Below are 21769 nucleotides of genomic sequence, written 5' to 3' on the forward strand. Positions count from 1 at the left end.
ACGCTCGTTTTCTCTCATATGCTTCTGCTTTTTTCGATCAACTTCTAACGCTAAATCCTAGATATGGACGCTCATTTTATTCTCTAGGCAGAGTAATCTCTCTCTCCGTGACTCTTGTTACCTGATACCGGTGAGAGCCATGATGACCTTAAGTCAGACAAAGCGTTTCAGAAGTGCTGAAATGTAGCCAAGCCCTCCAGAGATCTCGGCCTGCATTGGAGTCATGCTAAAAGTAGCCCACCCCCTGCAACTCCCTCAGATCCTCACTCCACATTCCACTCCGTGGGGAAAAAGAGGAACAAAACACAGCACACAAAAGACCTGAAAGCGAGAAGTGAAAGGGGATTTTTGTGGGTTTTTCAAAGAAACAAGTTCACTTTCATTCTGCAATTTTCTTCTTCTCGTAACTGTTTCTGTCATATATGTGAGGTAATTATGCAGAATGGACATTAGTGCGAACTTATTAGTATGTATGTATTGTAAGTCATTGTGTGGAAGAAATTACAAATATATATATATATATATATATATATATATATTTATATATTAAATATGAACCTTGATAGAACCAAGGAGGTCTGTAATACTTGGACAGCATTGGACTGTTAGCATTCCCATTGCTCAACTGGTACAGAAAAGAAGTCCACAATTTGAATTATGCCACTATTGCTTAAGAGCACTCAAATCTGCATATATTTGCCAATAACCTGAGCCATAAATGTAATTTGACTAATCACATGATGACATCAGCCAACCAGTAAATCTGTGACTGGGGGGAAAAAAATGACATCATCAAGGAGTTGCTGATTGGCTGATGGCACCACAAGAACATTTACAATCCCAAACGTTTCACTTTTGTAAAAAGTTTGTATCACGAGTTACATGAGTTACATAGTATCATGAGTTCATTTTCCACTTTTAAAAGTGGTTACCATAAAATATCTTAGAATTCCACAGGACAAAAAAGTATTTCAATGGGAAAAGTTTTTTTTTTTTTTGCCCCCTAATGGTGTAGTTATGACATCTACCAGTAGGTTTTACTTGCCAGCCACTGTGGTATTCTTGGAGTACCATGTAAATAATGTGGTACATGGATATGGATAATCCATTATCATTGTATATATTAAAGAACTATGATGCAGCCATCCAATTCCATTGTGTTTCTCAACCATCCAATTTGTCAAACTGCAAATTTAATGGCAGTTTTGCAAAATACAGTTAGTACAAAGATAGTAGGACTCCTTTGAATGTACAAAATGTTGGACCTAATGTCCTTACAATAACCGCTGAACTGATGCCACATAACTGTCAGTGAGACTAACACGACCCAGTGATTCAGCTCTACTAGACCCTCACATAATAAACACACACACGTAAAAGAAGTTTGAGGTCTGTCATTTTTGGAAATTTCATTATTATCTGGGGGAAAAATTCAGAATGGAGAGAAACAGCCTGATGCTGCAATGCTCAAGCCTAAATTTGTTTAATTTGTTTTGCTTTCTTATTACTTGGTTTGAATGTCCATTTTTTTTAATGCATTTTATGTATGTAATAATTTTGTCTTTTATTATCATTACAAAGGGGATTTCATTTTTAATCTCATGTTATATGAATAAGGATTTTTTTTACTTGTTTCCATGTGAAGTACTTGGTGCTTATTGTAATGATTTTTTTTATTGTAAAGCACTGTGAGCTGCATTCCGTGTATGAAAGGTGCTTTACAAATTAAGTGTATTATTATTACTAATATTATTATAATTTCTTTATTCATTATTATTATTAATGTTATTATTATTATAAAAAACTTTTGTAAAGGAACAGCTCAAATTGCACAAAATGTAATAGTTTAATTTTATGTGCACAAGCAAATAAGCTTTAATTAACACATTTCATGATTAAATAACGTTATGAAGTGTCACTCAGGTGTACTGCGAAGGTTAGAGTTAAACAACAGTCTCCCATAGTCATATTACCAAATCATGGATGCTTGTTGATCTATTCTGCCAGTCATTGTTTAAATTGTAAAGATGGTGATACTGTATCTACACAAAGTTTCAGGAGAGCACTACCAGATAAGGTGAAGGTTGTATTATTCTTCTGATCTTTCACGGCACATTTCGCAGTGTGTCCCCATGGTCACATTTTGTCATTGGTGTTTATTGGTTACGAGTCAAGGTCCCCGACTAAAGCTCTGTTGATGTAAAATGATCTTTGATGTTTCTGTGTTTTGGTTTCATTGCTGACTGCATGTGGGTTTTTCTATTCCAGAGGTCCTACACGTTGATAGTGGAGGCCTTGGACTTCAATAACGAGACCACCAGTGAAAGTGAGTAGCAGGATCTTTTGCTGTTTGTTTTGCTTTTTGTTTTTATTAGCTTTTTGGTTGATAGATTGTCTGTTGTGTTTGTTTCTCTCTTTGATGTTCTTTCTTTGTTTCTTGCTTGTTTGATTTGTTTCTATTTTTGTTTTATTTAGTTTCTTCTGCACAACTTTTTTCTTTTGTTTAAACTTTGGGAAACGAAATTAAAGTTTGTTTTCTTTTCTTTTCTCCTGCTTTTTTTTCTGTTTAAACTTTGGGAAATGCAACAAATTTAAGTTTGTTTTTCTACCATTTCCGCTCATAGCTTGCTAGTCTTTAAACCAAATGTGCTGACAGGTGTATGTGACAGGACAGGGAAAAGAAGAAGAGGAAGACTGTGCGTGTGTGTCTGTGAGAAACATTGTTGAGGGGGCCTCATGCTTATGAAAATGTTTCCGAATACCTGATGACTAATGGCAGGTGTTGGCAGTCAAGGTCTCACGGCCTCTCCGTCACGGTGCATAGCTCAAGCACAAGGTTATGTTTGCTATAACCTCTCTCTTCTTACACCTCAACAGGGCTTAACACTTCAGAAACAATTCCATTTAAATACTAAACTGAGTCTGGTAGAGTTCATTTGAATAACTCGTCTGGGTTGTGTTACCATTAACTTTGATATAGCGACTTTCAGCCATGATCCAGATATTTTGAGTTCTAAGTTTTTGTTGCAGAAAAGGTTATGTTGAAGTTGTACTCTTGATTTGTACTCTACAGTATTTATCAGGTTATAGACTGCATATGCCTGATATGCTCTGATCCTAGAACCTGTCATTTTGGATTGGTTGTCTTTTCAAATAATTCTTAATATGTGCCCTGCTATATTTGAGAGGTATTTGTTTCTGTTTATTGGATTTGAATCTTTGAATGGAGCATTAGAATCTGGAAATCCCCAAATCTGTAGCCAATTCAGACTTGCCTTAATTTGTGATTTTGCTGTATTTTGAGAAGATTTTGTAACTTTAGGTTTATGAATATCGCAAAATATCATATTGTCAACTAAAGGTAGATTTTGGCCAAAAATTTTTTAAAGCAATACCAGCTCAAACAGTAGAACATGCTGCTAGCAACACCAAAGTCAGAGAAATGTAGGAAATGTATAAACCGATCACACAGTACCTTAAATATATAAAGTTTCTTTGGTTAAAAGTGTTAAATGCATTTGACAAACACTTTCATCCATACACTACCATTCAAAGGTTTGGGGTTGGTAAGTTTTTTTTAATGTTTTTTTTTTTTTAAATATTGTTTAAATTATGCTCACCTAGGCTGCATTTAAAAAAAAAAGAAAAAATACAGTAAAACATTTATATTGAGAAATATTATTACAATAAAAAAAAATATATATATTTTAATATGTTACAATGTAATTTGTTCCTGTGATGGCAAAACCACATATTCAGCAGCCATTACTCCAGTTTTCAGTGTCACATGATCCTTCGTAAATCATTCTAATATGCTGATTTGACACTCAAGAACCATTTCCTATTATTATCATCTATGTTGAAAACAGTTGTGCTGCTTAATATTTTTTGAAAACCGTGTCCTTGCTGAAAAATTTTTTCTTTGGTTAAAAGTGTTAAATGCATTTGACAAACACTTTCATCCATACACTACCATTCAAAGGTTTGGGGTTGGTAAGTTTTTTTTAATGTTTTTTTTTTAAATATTGTTTAAATTATGCTCACCTAGGCTGCATTTAAAAAAAAAAAAAATACAGTAAAACATTTATATTGAGAAATATTATTACAATAAAAAAAAATATATATTTTAATATGTTACAATGTAATTTGTTCCTGTGATGGCAAAACCACATATTCAGCAGCCATTACTCCAGTTTTCAGTGTCACATGATCCTTCGTAAATCATTCTAATATGCTGATTTGACACTCAAGAACCATTTCCTATTATTATCTATGTTGAAAACAGTTGTGCTGCTTAATATTTTTTGAAAACCGTGTCCTTGCTGAAAAATTTTAATTTGGTAACACATATTCACTATTAACTAAGAGTTTTCCCTCAATTCCCTCCTAATTTGCTGCTTATTGATAGTAAGTAAGGTAGTTGTTGTAGTAGTTATGTTTAGGCATGGAGTAGGGTTAAGGGATCTAGAATATGGTCATGCAGAATAAGACTTTAATATGTGCTTGTACTAGCAAACAGCCAATGTGCTAGTAAAGAAAAATAAAATTTACTGATCCCAAACTTTTGATTGGTTATGAATCAAATATAGAACTATATTCATATACATAATTGTCCTTAGTAGAAATTGTTTTTCATTTTTGCTAGCAGCTCTCCTTATTCGTTGTCCTGAGAGCGCAGAGGTTTTTTCTCTCAGTTTAATGTGACTTCCTCGCCCCACAGTGAAGTGGATCAGGCTGCAGGTAGTAAAGACATGACACTTGGCTCTGGCTGTAGGGTTTAGGGTGCAAGTGAAATGCCACAATGACCCTCTGCATTCCAGAGTCCTATGAACTATAGGCCCATCTTGCCTCCATAATAGCATCTATTTTCACTCTTTCTACCTCCTCTAGGAATCATATAAATAAATCTACCCATGTTGCATCCGTTTGCGGAGAACTTTAAAGATAAGAGTTTATGTGAAAGGGAGGAATAGACATTTCATAGTACCCTGTTCTAGTCATATTCAGGAATAAAATGGTGAAAGATGTGAGCTGTTAGCTTACCTCATCTTCTGCGGGTAGAAACAGCAGAATTAAGAATAGAGATGGGAAGTTTTGTTTTGTTAGGGTAGAAGTAGTTTTACATCACTGTAAGAATAAAAAATGCTATTGTTATTTTTGCTGGAGACAAAAGGTTTATATAGCCTAATTAATAGGCATGTGGTAATACAAATTTTGGGATAAAGCAGTGAATAAAATATTCACTGGATACATATTGGAACGTGAACACAAACAAATAGCTAATTATTCAAAAATTTTGTTAAAAATATAGGACTCAAAACATTGAATCTAACATTGTAAAATGGATTTCTAATAGTAGCCATGTTTGAAGCTGTTCTAAAATATAAAAAGCAACTTGAGATGATGCTTGGCGACTGCAAAAAGTGTAAACTTTGCCTAACAGAAATCCATTGATAACAAGTTTTTCCGCATCTTGACTTATTTTGGACATGATGCGTTCTGTATTTTCAGTTCTGCCCACCGATAGCCACATGGATGGACTGTCTATGGTATAAACATAACCTCTACTACATTTCTGAGTGTTACACATTGACTGTTCAGGTGGAAAGCTCATCGAGAAAGCGTACCACTCTGGCATGATCAACCCAAATCGACAGTGGCAGAGGCTGACCCACAACGGCCCCATCGCCCCCTTGCCTCCATAATATCATCTATTTTCACTCTTTCTACCTCCTCTAGGAATCATATTAATAAATCTACCCATGTTGCATCCGTTTGCGGAGAACTTTAAAGATAAGAGTTTATGTGAAAGGGAGGAATAGACATGTCATAGTACCCTGTTCTAGTCATATTCAGGAATAAAATGGTGAAAGATGTGAGCTGTCAGCTTACCTCATCTTCTGCGGGTAGAAACAGCAGAATTAAGAATATAGATGGGAAGTTTTGTCTTGTTAGGGTAGAAGTAGTTTTACATCACTGTAAGAATAAAAAATGCTATTGTTATTTTTGCTGGAGACAAAAGGTGTATATAGCCTAATTAATAGGCATGTGGTAATACAAATTTTGGGATAAAGCAGTGAATAAAATATTCACTGGATACATATTGGAACGTGAACACAAACAAATAGCTAATTATTCAAAAATTTTGTTAAAAATATAGGACTCAAAACATTGAATCTAACATTGTAAAATGGATTTCTAATAGTAGCCATGTTTGAAGCTGTTCTAAAATATAAAAAGCAACTTGAGATGATGCTTGGCGACTGCAAAAAGTGTAAACTTTGCTTCACGTTGTGCCTAACAGAAATCCATTGATAACACGTTTTTCCGCATCTTGACTTATTTTGGACATGATGCGTTCTGTATTTTCAGTTCTGCCCACCGATAGCCGGATGGACTGTCTATGGTATAAACATAACCTCTACTACATTTCTGAGTGTTACACATTGACTGTTCAGGTGGAAAGCTCATCGAGAAAGCGTACCACTCTGGCATGATCAACCCAAATCGACAGTGGCAGAGGCTGACCCACAACGGCCCCATCGCCCAGTTTGAGTATCAGATCCGGGTCACCTGCGATGAACACTACTACGGCTTTGGCTGCAACAAGTTCTGCCGGCCACGTGACGAATTCTTTGGACATTACACCTGTGATCAGAATGGCAATAAGACCTGCCTGGAAGGATGGACGGCTCCTGACTGCAATACGGGTGAGCAAGTAGACTTATGTTGCTGCCACATTATTATTTTTTTTTACATTTACTTAATCAAAACTACAGTAAAAACAGTAATATTGTGAAAATAATATTTCTGTGTAAAATAATAGTTTTCTATTTTAATATATTTTTAAATGTATTTTTTTCCTGTGATGCAAAGCTGAGTTTTCAGCAGCCGTTACTCCAGCCTTTAGTGTCATTTCAGAATACTTTCTAATATACTGATTTGGTGCTCAAAAAATATTTCTTATTGTTATCAATGTAAAAAACATTGCTGCTTAATATTTTTGTGGAAACTGTCAATTTTTAGGATTCTCTAATGAATAGAAAGTAAAAAAAAAAAACAGCATTTAACATATAGTCATAAAAGTCATAAAAATCTTTTAAAAAATCTCCAAACTTTTGTACATTTTCCAATTATGCTGAACTGAAATTGTATTATATGATAAAGTATATAATATAAAATATTATACTTTAAAATAGAAATATGAAAAATCATTTTTTTATTTATATACTGTATCTCTATTTAACAATCATTAAGGACAGGACATTTCATAAATTTCATTGGTTTGGGCATCTGATAATGAAGTAAAATGGTTTGCAAACAGTTGCCATTTTAAGAGGCTGGTGGGTGAGAGTGATAGTTTGGAATAAGTGGTGAATGGAGAGCACGGCACCCGAAGCCTGACGACAGGACTCAAATTAGAGTAAGATTCAGTTAGGCTGGTCAGGGGGTTGAAAGATTTCCGCCCTATACATTGCCAAAATGTTTTCATAAGTGAACAGGGGACATTGAGGCTCATGGTGTACATAGCCCAGCAAGAATGGGGAACAAACTTACTCTCATTCATCCATTCCCACTCTTTCTGTTTTCCAGCGATCTGCAGACAAGGTTGCAGCACCGAACATGGATCTTGTAAGCAACCAGGTGGCTGCAAGTAAGTTATTTGCAATATTATTCTTTATTCTTTTAACATTTTTATGGCATTTCCTGCCAAAAAAGTATCTTTTTTTTATTTTGTCCTCAGCCTTGCTCTTTAACATTTTGAGCAACAAGTCAAGCCTTGTTAAAGAGTGAAAGATGCAACAGTACAAGCTTTCACCACAACTAGAGGCTTATCCATGTGTCCTGTTTGACCTATCAGGGTCTGATAGCCCAAGCTCTGTTTCTGTTCAACAGACAATGAAAGCACAGATTACTGACATCCACCTACAAATATGCAACATGGCTGGCGTTTAGCAGTGAGACGGTGTCAATAAGGCCATGTTGTAGAGACAACTGAAGCACAAAGCTATTTTTAGCCATTTTATGTTTTGCTTTTGTCTGGCAAGATGTTGAAGCCTTATCTACAAACCATAATCTGCCAAGTTCAACCTTTAATTGGGTTTCAAAACGCACTGCTTGTTTTACAAATGATGTTTGAATTTGGCCACGGGGAAGAGAAAGCGAAGCGTATCTGTGTGTTTGTGTACAGCTATAGCTCAGTGATTTATGAGTGCATCATAAATACTTTTGTAACACTGATGCACATCAAAATAGGTCATAAACTAACTGGCTTGTTTAATATGTAATAAAATAACATGGTGGTTTTATTCTATTGTGTTGTTTACCTAAAGAACAGAATTTGAAGCAATTTTGTGGGGTGGGGTTCCATCCTTCCATAGCAGCATGTTTTCCTAGACTGTTTCTTAAGTTAGGTTTTGCTTCGTAATGTGTACGATTGCAGCATGCATGGGGAAAAATGCATAAACAAGGCTTTCTGAAGTTATTTGCTTCATCATAAAGGAATGCATCATGTGTAACTTATTTGTGGTGAGTAGGGCATCAAGTTAATTTGAATTTCCTGCGCAACAAACTAATCTTCTATTGGCTTGGGCAAGTCATGGCAGGTTTTGCATTGGGCTTTTTCTGCTTTTCCGTTGGTTTGTTATAGGGTATTCACATGTTTTCTGGTCTGACGGTAATGATGTTTTATTACTATGTTTTGTTTGACTAATTCTCATCGTTGTACCATCGCTGAAAGCGTTCAAGATCAAGGCTAGAAGTCTACGGAATTCAATGTATACTAAAACCTCAGCTCTTTGTTACATTTGGCATGATTATATCCCATTACCTATTCATCTCTCACTGAAAGCTTGCCAGAACACACAACCATGCAATTGTGCAACTGTTGTAACAAGAGCTCTTACTGTGCTAAATCGGAACCGCCGAGGCCTACAGTCGAGGTGAAAATCTTTCTCAGCCATGTAGATTTAAAGTCATATTTCTGCTTCAATATCATTCAAAGTCACTTTTAAGACATTGCTGATGTGAAACCTTCTCGCACGTTTAAGAATAGTTGTCTTTAAGAGAGGTTTCCTCAACCACCGTGTTTATTTTTACAGCTGAACTGCCGCCTCAGGCTAATTGTTTTCTTTTTCTCCAGAGGGCAGTCTGTTTTCCTGTGGCTAAGTGCTCAAGTGACTTACTATCTCATCTGAGTCCTTCTTTAAGGAGCAGGTTATCTCGCTCATGCTGTTAAATTACTGCCATCTAAAGGGGGGAGTGTAGAGCTATTGCTGAGCTGTTTTGGAGATGGCTTTTAATTACAGGCTTAGAGATATTCTGCGGCTGTAGATCTGACTCTGTTTTCTTCGTTCCCGGGGCGGAGAACAGCTACATGGGAACAGGAGTGAGAATGCAAAACAACCCGGCATAAATCCATTGGCCAATGGAGCAGTTTACAAACACAGTCCTCCCCACCACCCACCCAGACAGTCCGAGCAGTTCTGGGGCCAAGCTGCTCCGCTTTTATTGAGACAGAGTGTCCTGCCACAAGCTAATGTTAGTCTCTCTAAAAGACCCAGTGGAGTTTTAAAGCTGCTGTTTGTTGTTTGCATGGCTTGGCATTAAATAATCAGACAAGAAGTTGTCGGCGTTTCCCTTTTCCCAGTGGACTGGAGTGAACTTTAAAAAAGAGTTTATGAAAGGGTAACCCTTTAGCATTGAATGCCCTGAAAAACAATATTTTTCTCAAAGTTTTGATTAGTACTTTGAGAAAATTATGGTAGATTATGCTTCAGAAAATCACTACACGTTGTTTTTGTGTGGTGTTGTTGTTATAACTTCTTATAAGTACTTCTTTAACCCTGACGCCTATTGAGAAAATGAGAGAACTGGATAAGCAAACTCTTTTTAAAAGTGGTGTTGGTGGATATTATTTGAATTTGTCAAAGTAAACAAGAACATTTTCTTCTCTTTAATCAAAATAACGTCATTAAAGTAATATTGTGTTGAAATTTGTTTTCCACTGTTAATCGTGAAATTACTGACTTTGTTATTCATTCTGTTCATGATAACTGAATAACTAATAATACATACATAGTGGTCATTTTCCATTTATGAAACCTTACCTTAGTGTATATTTGTCTTTTTCAGGTGTCTGTATGGCTGGCAGGGTCCGTACTGTGATAAGTGCATCCCTCACCCGGGCTGTGTACACGGAACCTGCGTTGAACCCTGGCAGTGCCTCTGTGACACTAACTGGGGTGGACAACTCTGTGACAAAGGTAAGCACACTTTCATTTTATTTATTCTCTTTTTTCTTTGCTTCCTAACATTCAATACTAATACTGAATGTTCTTACCTCTTAGATTTAAACTACTGTGGAACTCACCAGCCATGTCTGAATGGAGGAACGTGCAGCAATACAGGGCCTGACAAGTACCAGTGCTCTTGTGAAGACGGCTACTCCGGGGTCAACTGTGAACGAGGTGAGTCTATCATGCTATAGTCTTGCTAGCCACACTTTCAAACAATGGCGTTAAGTCTGGTTCAGTTTGCAGATTTTGGCCAAAAAACGTCCAATTAGTCACGAAAGGTCTGTCTGACTGACATGAATAGTGGCCAGTCACACATTGTTTTGTTTTATGTGCTCTTTAGGTGTTGGTTAATTTGAAATAGTGACATCACAATAATAAACCAATCTGAAATGGTGATTCTTGCCATTTTGTATTCAATATGCATCAGTTAGTGAAAAGACTGAAGCTAGTTGTTTTGTATAGCAAATATCTGTATTGTGCTTTCTCAAGTGTTCTTTTTCCTGTTTCTTTGTTTTGTTTTGTTTTTTCGACATAGTTGACCTCCTCATTCCATTTTAAGGTCTCCCTTTTTACGTTTTGCATTTAAATATGGTGTGTTTGAAGTTCCTAATGCTTGTGAAAAGCTCTACATTGTAAAAATTGAATTTCATGGGTAATTTAACATGTTAGTTGCCATTTCTTTGTAATTATTTGTGAAATTTACTAGCAATTTCTGATTGAAAATTGTTTCAAAGTACACCAATTTTTTTTCCCAGTGTACAAGAATTTTGATTTGAAGTTAAGGTTGGTTCTGGCCATGTCTGTCAGCCATCTGCGATGGACAATGGCACCGTCTATAGGCCAAACCCTAATGCACAGCATTATAAAGAATCACTCCATGCACTATCAAACATAAATTTGCAAAAATGGTACCTTTTTGGGGTAGTGCCTTTAAAAGGATGGGTTTGTAATTTATCTAGCCCTAAAAGGTGCAAATTACTACCTTAGAGTAGTATATGTACCCTTAAGATACTACTATGAACATTTTAGGGGCAGATAAGACAAAGATGTGTCCCTTAGAGGAACAAGCTGTTGTTCTGCAGGTAAATTTTTTGCATATTGTGTGTATGGTTTATTTTAGCAGTACTGCCCAAACGGTTCACCATCTTTCCCTGTTTATGACTCTGAAACATAATGATACTGTAGCTGCTTGAAACTTGATACACAGAGCAGTTTAGATGCAGTCATTCAGCCTGAATTTGATTGTCTCATTTTATAAATCTTTACAGTCATTATGCGCTGCTTTCTGTGTTTCTGTTGGCACAAGTCCATTTTATACACAATGCCATTTTGTTATTTACACCAAGTCAAATTTTGCAGCAGTGTCATTGCATTCTGGTTTAACTAGATGGAAAAGGGCGTAGAGAGCCTATGGGGGATCAGGTGATGTCAGACCTCGGGGCCTTAACTGTCTACAGTGTCAGGAAGGGCGCCCAGGTCTGCTAATCCTCTGTTATGATATGTCCTGCCAGTGGATCTCATCTGTTTTGACAGTCAGTGGTTGGATGGGTATAGTGATGAAATCTGCCAGATGGACCGTCATGGCTTTTTTCCTCCCCATCCTCCTCTCAGATTCATATGATCCAGATTCAAGCCCTCAGGGTGGTGAGTGAAAACCTCCTGAGGCAGTGAAATCTTCCTCTCTCCAAACCATTGGAGGAATTGTTCCGTCTTAAGCAGGAAGATAAAAGCTTAACTAACTGTTAAGTTAATGGGATCAGCCATGTGCAAAGGTTAGATCAGCATACTCTGGTCACTGTAGATGCAGACTTGAGAGCATATCAGACCTATAGTTCACCCAAAAATTTAAATTGTCTTTATTATACTCATCCGCATGTAGTTTCAAACTTACTTTCTTCTATGAAACTAATTTTTGTTCGATCATATGGCTTCACAAGAGAGTTTGAAAGAGCATGAGGGTGAGTAAATAATGACAGATTTTCAGGTGAATAATCAATACAAATTTCAAACAAGTGATAAAATGTGCTTGCCTTCACAGCTGAACATGCCTGTCTGTCCAACCCTTGTGCGAATGGAGGGACGTGCAAGGAGACCAGTCAGGGTTACGAGTGTCACTGTGCAGCCGGCTGGAGCGGCCCATCGTGCAAAATCAGTAAGAAGGCACACAAACACACTCAGAAGAAGATATTCATTAACTCTTGATTTGTCTAACCTGCTCTGATCTCATAGATGTGGACGATTGTACACCCAACCCATGCAAACACGGAGGTACCTGTCAGGATTTGGTTAATGGCTTCAAATGTACCTGCCCTCCTCACTGGACCGGCAAAATGTGTCTGATTGGTGAGAGATTAGTGAAGCAATATGAAGTCTGACTTTCATCATTCATCATGCTTTTAACTGGGAGGTAATCACAATTTTTTTTTGCAAAGATGCCAATGAATGTGAGGACAAGCCATGTGTGAATGCCAAGTCATGCCACAATCTGATTGGTGGATATTTCTGCGAGTGTCTCACTGGCTGGATGGGTCAGAATTGTGATACAAGTGAGTATGACAATCTGTGTTTTTCTTTTAATCTCGGCATTTAGACTTCTGTCTGCTGTGATTGACTTAAAAATTCAAACATATTTCTCTCAATTTCAGACATAAATGACTGCCAGGGTCAATGTCTGAATGGAGGAACTTGCAAGGTAGGAGATCTTCTGATCTTTTACTATCAATGCACACTACTGTTCAGAAGTTTGGGGTGAGTAAGAAATTAATACTTTTATTCAGCAAGGATGCATTAAATTCATCAAAGGTGACAGTTAACTTTTATAATGTTACAAAAAATTTATATTTCAAATAAATACAGTACTTTTGAACTTTCTATTCATCATAAGATTTCCTCAAAAATATTAAAGCAGCACAACTGCTTTCAACATTGATAATAATAAGAAATGTTTCTTTAGCACAAAATCAGCATATCAGAATGATTTCTGAAGGATCATGTGACGCTGAAGACTAGAGTATTGGCTGCTGAAAATTCAGCTTCGCCATCACAAGAATAAATTACATTTTATAATATATTAAATTAGAAAACAATTATTAGGAATAGCAATAAAATTTCACAATATTTATGTTGTTACTCTGTTTTTGAGCAAATAAGTACAGCCTTGGTGAGGATAAGAGACTTTCAAAAACATTACAAATCTTACTGACCCCAAACTTGTGAACGAGTAGTGTAATATTCAGTTTTTTCTTTTAAGCATGAATGGGGCTGGCATGTAAAGTGGCCAAGTACATGCGAGTGTCAGGAAGGATTCAGAGGCACCTACTGCCATGAGAGTAAGACTAAACATTATTATCGAATTAGAGGGATGCACCGACATTACAGTTATTTTAATTTTATGTCCGATAACCGATAAACGCCTAGTTTTAAAATTCCAGACTATTTTGTCTAAATTAATTAGATGTAAAACACTGAAAGCTAAAATCAGTTGTTTTAAATGTTCCAAGTGAATTTACCCTTCATAACATTATAATGTACAGTCTGACAAATGGATATTCAATTAGATTTGCTAAAGGTTACATTTAACAGTGTTATTAAGTTATTAGTTATCAGATTAACTTTAAGTGCACTTTAGATGACAGCAAAGGTTATCCCAGTGTAAAAATAGAGAAAATTAACTTGCACAATTAAATTTCCAATATCAGCCAATCAGTATTAATTTGAGCCACAACGACCAATACCAGTAAATGAAAATCATTCATAGCTGATAATCAACCAATATATTGCGCATCCCTATCGTCTATGTAGATGATCCTAAATTCTGTGGCGTCTGTGGTCTTTTTTCAGATATAAACGACTGTGAGAGTAACCCATGTCGCAATGGCGGTACTTGCATCGATAAGGTGAACGTTTATCAGTGCATTTGTGCTGACGGCTGGGAAGGAGTTCACTGCGAAATCAGTATGTTCACTTAAATAGATTTTTCTCTGCTTATGCTGAATGTTTGTGCTTCTTTGAGCTTATTTTCTTGTTCTTTTCTCCCCCTTTTTTTCAGACATAGATGACTGCAGCTTGAACCCCTGCCTGAACAAGGGAGCATGTCAAGACCTGGTGAACGATTTCTACTGTGAATGCAGAAATGGCTGGAAGGGAAAAACATGCCACTCCCGTACGAAAGACAATTTTTATGACCCACCCAGTTTGCTGAGTTTTTGTTTGTGTGTGGGTTATAAAATACTATTGGATCAATTGTAATTTCAGGTGATAGCCAATGTGACGAAGCTACATGCAACAATGGTGGTACATGCCATGATGAAGGGGACATCTTCAAATGCAGGTGCTCACCTGGCTGGGAAGGAGCCACGTGTAACATAGGTCAGTTTGGGTGACATTCGCCCATTCACTTTCTCTATCTTTGAATGTGATACAGCTCATGTGCATCAAGCCCTTACAAAAACACTGCATTCCCACAAATCCCTGTAGCACACTTCTTGCTGTAAAGTCATACTTTTACATGAAAATGCACTTTGTGACAATGTTTGGAGCAAGCAGTGCGGCAAATAATTTGGCACATATTTGCTGCAAGTATCTTTGTGAGTGCTTCAGAAATAATTATTTCTAGAATATTATGATCACTACATTTTTAAACTTTATAATGCTAAGGACCCCTAAGTTTGATCACTTTGCAAAGTACCCCCCCACCCCACTGGGAAACTTTGATATTAGACAAAGATAACATGTTGTTTAAAAATTAAACAATTGGCATTTATGTTGTCACTGTACTAAAGCCAAAAAATATTATCTCCATTAAGAAGACATTTAACTTTATTACTATAACACTGCATTTCCAACCAATCATTGAATGAAATAGTAGTAACGGTTGTGTAAATTGTGAAATAACAAAGTTGCTCTGCAAACTAGGAGGAAAACATTGTTCACATTCAATCATTCTAGCTCACAGACTGAAATCTCACTTTCTTTCTGTAAATGTATTGGCAGTAATTTGCTTCAAACTGCCCGATCTGTAAAATAACCCCATCAGATTTTGGGACGAGCGTTTTTTGTAGATTTCTTTGATGCAGAAAATATAATATCTGGCGTACGGTCGGCTCCAATTCTTTGATGGGAAATTTAGTTGTACTTGGTAATACGAGTCTTGGGAAATGTTGTACTTGGTAATACTTCAAGATGTAGCCGGTCTGTTTTAAGTGTGGCAGTCTTGTTGTGGTTGCACTCGTGTTGATCTGTTCAGTTCAAAGCATTCTGACCTCTTTTGTGGCTCCTCTGCAGCCAAGAACAGCAGCTGTCTGCCCAACCCATGTGAGAACGGAGGCACCTGTGTGGTCAACGGCGACTCATTCACCTGCGTCTGCAAGGAAGGCTGGGAAGGATCCACCTGCACCGAGAGTGAGTACTGCTTCCTGCGGTAGATAACTGCAGTCCAAACTCCTAGGTAGATTTAAAGCGGAAGAGGGAATATTTTTACTCATAAAATTAAATTTTTTCAAACCTTATTTAGTCTGAGAATAAAGCAGGGATCAATTTTCCTGGCTTTGTCTTGCTCGTTCTTTTCCATTCTTTCTCTAAACCCACCTCACCCTGGCTGGACATTGTCGGCTGCTGCCAGCTATGAAGGAAAAAATGTAAATGAGGGAAAGTGGAGACAGATGTCCCCCCTCCTCAAGCCCACCGCTTCTCCTCTGCTCTTTTTTTTTTTTTCCCCCTCAATGTGCCTTTCTCATGTATTGTTGTGCACCTCTCGCTCTGTGAGAACGGAGAAACCTGGAGTCCTAAAAATTAAAAGAGAAGAAAAGTTGGAGACAGCATGTCAGTTAGTTACTGAGCAATCAGCGACTCTGCCAAACTGGACGCCCACGCGAGCACACAGATGCACACCGACACAAGCTCTGACATGTTGATTGTTGCGTTCATTCTTATGTGCTCACATGGGTGTGAAGTGAAACAAACCTTCTTCTCTCTCTCTTTTAGATACCAACGACTGCAACCCACACCCATGGTAAGTCCTGGCAAAACATTTACACACACAGCCTGCCGCTCTAAACAGGCCCGTACAGCTGTGCTGCACTTTCTCACACTCTCTCACAGTGCTGGGAAACAGGCACTCCCATAGCTTCTGTCATTCCAAGGGTGCGTTAAGCTCGCTGCCTATTGTGCTTTTGAAATCGGGTTCATCTGCTCGAGAAGTTGTCTAAGCAAGATTTTTGAGTTCACAATAACATCCCAGCAAAAGAGATTAGTATGAGTTCATTTGATAAGGATTTTGTCATTAGGAATTAAGGTCCGCTGATAACAGTGAACTGATAAAATGTACTTATAATAATTGGACCTATTTTTACATAGTTGTAAAAGTTGTTGTGACATGCAAGCAGTGACAGATGTTTTTTATTAGTACACAGTTTGGTATGTCTTTGATTTGAATCCTTTTGTCACTTTTATCAGTGAGGGCTTGACATTACAGTTGGAGATATTTTGATATACAATAATATTTTTAATTTTAATTTAGATTGCTTTTTATTAATTTTATTTTATTTTATGTAATGTTTATTCATTTTATGTAATATTGTTTATTCATGTTACTTTATTCATTTGTCACTTTATATTATTATTTTTTTTAAGTTTTTTTTATTTAATTTTATTCATTATATTTTATTTTAAATATATTTGTATTCATTTTTTTATTTTACTTTGTTATTGTATTCATTTATTTTTTATATATTTTTTGGTTTTATGCTTATTTTTTTATTTTACTTTATTAATTTTATTTTATAAGATTTTTTTGTGTGTATATATATATATATATATAGTTTTTGTTTTTTTATTACTCTTTCCATTTTAGTTGACCAAGTCAAACTTAGCCAACAGCTCTCATACAGTATGTCAATATGAACGTTTTGAGTCTCCTTTGGTGCTTGACTAATGCCATTTCTGAACCCGGTTTGTAATGCTGCAAAGATGTCTGAACCGAACTGTGTCTGAGCTTCTGTCTTTCTCTCTCCACAGCTACAACAGCGGGACGTGTGTGGATGGTGAAAACTGGTACCGTTGTGAGTGCGCTCTGGGGTTTGCAGGGCCAGACTGCCGCATAAGTGAGTGTTAGATGACGCCGATACTCTTGGCTGTCAGCCCTGTTAATGTGCAAAACAAACAAACAAAAACAAACAGAGCTGGAGCAAAATGCACAGTCTAGCCACCCAATTAGCCAGCCCTCTGGGCAGAGTGCCAACAGCAAAGCAAGCAGCGTCCTCGCATTCTGCAGCACTGATGTTCACGGCCCCTCGAGAGAAACTGACTCGCAGTGACCGAAAGCCAATCAGCCTAGTTATCCAGCACTGATTACAGAGCTCGGTTTGCTCTTTTAAAAGCTTTCATCTGGCTGCACGAGACATGCCTCAGGCTTTACTGCATCCAAACCTGCAAATAAGCTTGTGACGTTAATGTCAGCTGAGCCCAAGATGATATAGTCCATCAGGATAGGGTGTTCGCTCATACTTTATGAACTCGTCTCAATCAAAGTGATCTCTTTGGGAGTTTTGCATGACACAGAATAAAGACATGATTGCTTAAAATCCTTACAACTATGAATATTTAACTCAATGAGAAAGACCACATGGCAATTTTGTCTTGTTTTAAGCAAAAACAAACCTTAACTCGAAGATATTCTTAGAAAACAAGCCTTTAATATCTTAAGCAGTCTTGCTTTTTAGGTAAATCCTTTTTTCTTTTACAATATTTCAATGTTTTTAGTGAGAAACAAGACCGTACCTGTTGCTCTTCATGCGATTGGAATATTTTAGGACTTTAAAAGTTCAGAGCATTCCTAAAAGATTCTCTTCATTCCTTCAGATATAAATGAGTGTCAGTCTTCTCCATGTGCAATTGGCTCTACCTGCGTAGATGAAATCAATGGTTATCGCTGCCAATGTCCACCTGGAAGAACAGGACTAGAGTGTCAAGAAGGTGAGAGTCATATAAGCTTGTGCAAAAAGGCTACACACCAAATAACCATACCGACCTCACCTGTCCCCTCGGGAGACCATCATTTCTTGTTGAAAAGAACATCACGACCTGCATTAACACCTCCAAAATCTTTTCTTTCCTACATAGTAATGACTTAACCTTGCCAACAGTGCCAAAGTTGTAAAAAAAAAAGTCTCATCAGTTTGACAGTTCACATCAATTTGATGTACGTGGGCTGCAATGAATATGGCAATCTTAAAATGGAAATGGAAATGTAATGCTTCAGTTTTCACTCAAGAAGATCAAACCGTACCAACCCCTTTCTTGCCATGTCATGTTCTTCTGTTGATGTCGTTCACAGTCATTGGGAGACCCTGTATTGCTAATGGACAAGTAGCTGCTGATGGTGCTAAATGGGAGGAAGACTGCAACGCTTGCCAGTGTCAAAATGGAAAGATTCATTGCACCATGGTAACTTAGCTGCTGCTGCATCGTATTCTTGAGGCATTTAGTAATACTTCTCTTAATTATGCGATCAAAAATGCTTATTTTTGTGTCCCTTTTTTGTTTAGATGTGGTGTGGACCAAAATCATGTCGGGCAGGAAAGGCCAGAAGTGGGTGTCCTGCTGGCCAATCCTGTGTTCCCATCAAGGAAGAGCACTGCTTTGTCAAACCCTGTCCTAGTCTCGGAGAATGTTGGCCCCCTGCGCCCCCTTCACCCTCCAAATGCCACGCCAGCTTCTCTTACCAGGACGACAGCTGTGCCAACATCACGTTCACCTTTAACAAGGAGAACATGCCTCAAGTGAGTCATCCTTTCAGAAGAGAACGATTGAATTATGAGCTTTTGAGCTGTTTTCCCCTTCTCCAAACGTCTCCTCCACCCTTTTCTAATTCAGTGAGTGCAGTGGGGTGTGAAAGATCAGGTTTTCTTCGTCTAGGAGACAACGTTCCTCATAGGTGAAGTTTTCCATGCTGGTTGGATTCTCGCAAGCTTTGTTGTCATATCCAAACGCTTTTTCTTCAGATGAATAAAAGCGCAAGAAATACATCTTGTACAATAAGCTCTGGCTCAGAATCCCTTTCCGAACCAATACATTCCTGAGCTAATATCCCGTAACGGTTTAATACTTAGGCAGTTATTGAATGAGAGCAGAGTTTGAGAAACACCACTGGCGGCTACCCACCAGCCAGCCCGAATTGCTGAATGAGAGACAAGCGAGTGCAACAAAGGACAGTGACAAGCATAAAAAACATGTGGGTCTTCTACTAAAGGGCTACAGAAACTAGGGAGGAGTGTATAGGATTAATATTTTACAGGGGGGAGGGACCTTGCCATCTTTGTCTCATTTGTCTCAACTCTCTCCCAACTGACTAAATCTTTCATTTTGGTCTTTTCACCCTACCCGCACTGCTATTGGAGGCAAACCTAAAAACCGAGTTTTGGGGATTTAAATGCATATTGTGCTAATTATTTTGTTGGAAAGTGCTTAAATATGAACAATCTCATAAGAAGTCTTTCTGTTGTGACAGGGCTTGAGTGTGGAACATGTTTGTAATGAGCTGAGGCACTGGTACCTGCTTAAGAACCTCACAGCAGAGTATGCTGTGTCCATCACCTGTGAGCTATCTTCATCAGCCAGCAACGAGATTCACGTCAGCATTGTAAGTACAGCTTTTCAACCAGTTTAAATGGGTCTAACATTTAAAGATGTTTCTGGAGGACCACCTTTAGCTCCAACCTGTTACAACACACCTGACAGGAAGTTTCTAGCACTCTAAAAGACCTTGATCAGCTGGTTCAGGTATTTCTAATTAAGTGGACACCACTTATTTAAAGCAATAGTTTACTCAAAGATTAATGTCATTTACTCACGTTTGTGTCGTTCCAAACCTGTATGACTTCCTTCTATGGAACACAAAAGATAAGATAATGAGTTTTTTTTTAAGTTAATTGTTTTCTTCATATACAAAGTAAATGGAGTCCAGAGGTTTTTTTTGTACCAAAATGACTTCCATTTTATGGACAAATACAGTTGAAACATTCTTCAAAATATCTCAAGAAATAAAAGTACATCTTTTGTGATATTTATGAGTCTACGTTTCCTGTGCAGTCCACAGAAGAGCCCAGGTCGGAGAGGAGTCCCATTAAAGACATTACGGTTCAAATATTTGACTTGGTGAGCAAGCACAATGGTAACAGCACCATCATCAAAGCCATCACCGGCGTACGAGTTCACCAGACACCAAGCCCCAAAATTGGTAAGCAGCTCTCCATCACACTGGACATTGGGTCCATCTTTGCTAAAAAGTAGTCGAAAATCAAAGTATTAAGGTTTCCACAGTCAGGGGCAGTCGTATTATAATGTATGTCCTTGGTCTGTCTTGCCTGAGCAATGTTTTACTGTCAAAAGAAGCTTTTAAGTCATTGAAGCCATGGAATGTTACATCAACTCTGCCAGTTGGATGGAACTTCAATTAGACATCAGGGCCCTCTTTATGCATGCTGTTCATCAAAAATGGCATCCTTTGTTTCTGCCAAGCTGCTTAGTCTCTTCTTAACTTAAGAAACCTTTAAACCGTGTGCGCCAGCCTCTGTAGATTGGGCCAGGGGTCAAACAGTGTATGTCATTTTCAAAATAGGAAAATGTTGCTGTTAAACTCATGTGTGGATTATTTTTTCCTACACCACTTCTGTTTTCAAACTCCAAGGTTTTCCCATATCCAAATGTTGATTTCTTTTTTTGCCATTAGATTGGTCAATAAAATCAAAACTTTTCTTGAAAATGTTACAAATATGAAACAAACATGAATACCAAGAGCACATTTCTAATAAGAGCATGTTTCAAACTATTTTTAAAAGATTTCTCATTGTCCTGAATACTGACTTAGGCCCAATCCCAATTCTATTTTATACCCCTTCCCCTAGCCCTCCGCCTACCCCTTCTCCTTGTTCCTTGAAACAGAGTGTCAAGGGGTAGGGGTAAAAATATTCCCCTAAGAATTGGGACACCACTACTATACTGCCACACGTCATCATACGTCGTCTAGCAACTACAATACGCACACCTATACTGGTGTGTGCATTAGAGCCTTTAATTACCGTTCTATATTAATGCGCTGTTTCCTGACACACACACACACATATCAGATATCGTGCAGCTCACACATCCAGGAGCAAAGAAACTTGTCAACGCTGCCCCACGACTTTTATTAATAACAGTTTAAATACTGAATCGCTGCATTATATTTTCCAGCAACGAGAGGAAAAAATCACTGTTTTTGAAGTAAACTCACTCTAAAAAGAGAAACGCACAGACGCGCATACACGCAACTTTCATCTCTCTCTCTCGAATTGGCAATATTTGAGAAAAGGGTTTAGCGATTTATAATTATTGGGGGTACTAGCCCTGCTCAATGTCTATGGTGGTTATCGCCCTCATCAGACATGAAAATATGTTGTGGCACTATCGTGCAGTTTGTAATGATATGACGTTAG

General features: G+C 37.6%; 1 protein-coding gene across 1 annotated transcript in view; it reads left to right on the plus strand.

Moving 5' to 3' along the window:
* The window catches only part of LOC107585528 (protein jagged-1b-like), a 29787-nt gene that overhangs the window by 5704 nt on the left and 2314 nt on the right, over positions 1-21769 (plus strand). The window contains exons 3-24 of the mRNA XM_016272574.1: positions 2269-2326; positions 6459-6710; positions 7594-7654; positions 10135-10265; positions 10350-10469; positions 12337-12450; positions 12528-12641; positions 12731-12844; positions 12944-13039; positions 13454-13458; positions 13549-13627; positions 14139-14252; positions 14347-14460; positions 14553-14666; positions 15582-15698; positions 16281-16308; positions 17313-17398; positions 18156-18269; positions 18631-18740; positions 18842-19075; positions 19804-19935; positions 20385-20532. Of these exons, the coding sequence (XP_016128060.1) occupies positions 2269-2326; positions 6459-6710; positions 7594-7654; positions 10135-10265; positions 10350-10469; positions 12337-12450; positions 12528-12641; positions 12731-12844; positions 12944-13039; positions 13454-13458; positions 13549-13627; positions 14139-14252; positions 14347-14460; positions 14553-14666; positions 15582-15698; positions 16281-16308; positions 17313-17398; positions 18156-18269; positions 18631-18740; positions 18842-19075; positions 19804-19935; positions 20385-20532 (2455 nt within the window). The remainder of the gene's footprint in view (positions 1-2268; positions 2327-6458; positions 6711-7593; positions 7655-10134; positions 10266-10349; positions 10470-12336; positions 12451-12527; positions 12642-12730; positions 12845-12943; positions 13040-13453; positions 13459-13548; positions 13628-14138; positions 14253-14346; positions 14461-14552; positions 14667-15581; positions 15699-16280; positions 16309-17312; positions 17399-18155; positions 18270-18630; positions 18741-18841; positions 19076-19803; positions 19936-20384; positions 20533-21769) is intronic.

Source organism: Sinocyclocheilus grahami, unplaced genomic scaffold (assembly GCF_001515645.1).
Source record: "Sinocyclocheilus grahami isolate Dianchi unplaced genomic scaffold, SAMN03320097.WGS_v1.1 scaffold71.1, whole genome shotgun sequence".
Taxonomy (NCBI): Eukaryota; Metazoa; Chordata; class Actinopteri; order Cypriniformes; family Cyprinidae; genus Sinocyclocheilus; species Sinocyclocheilus grahami.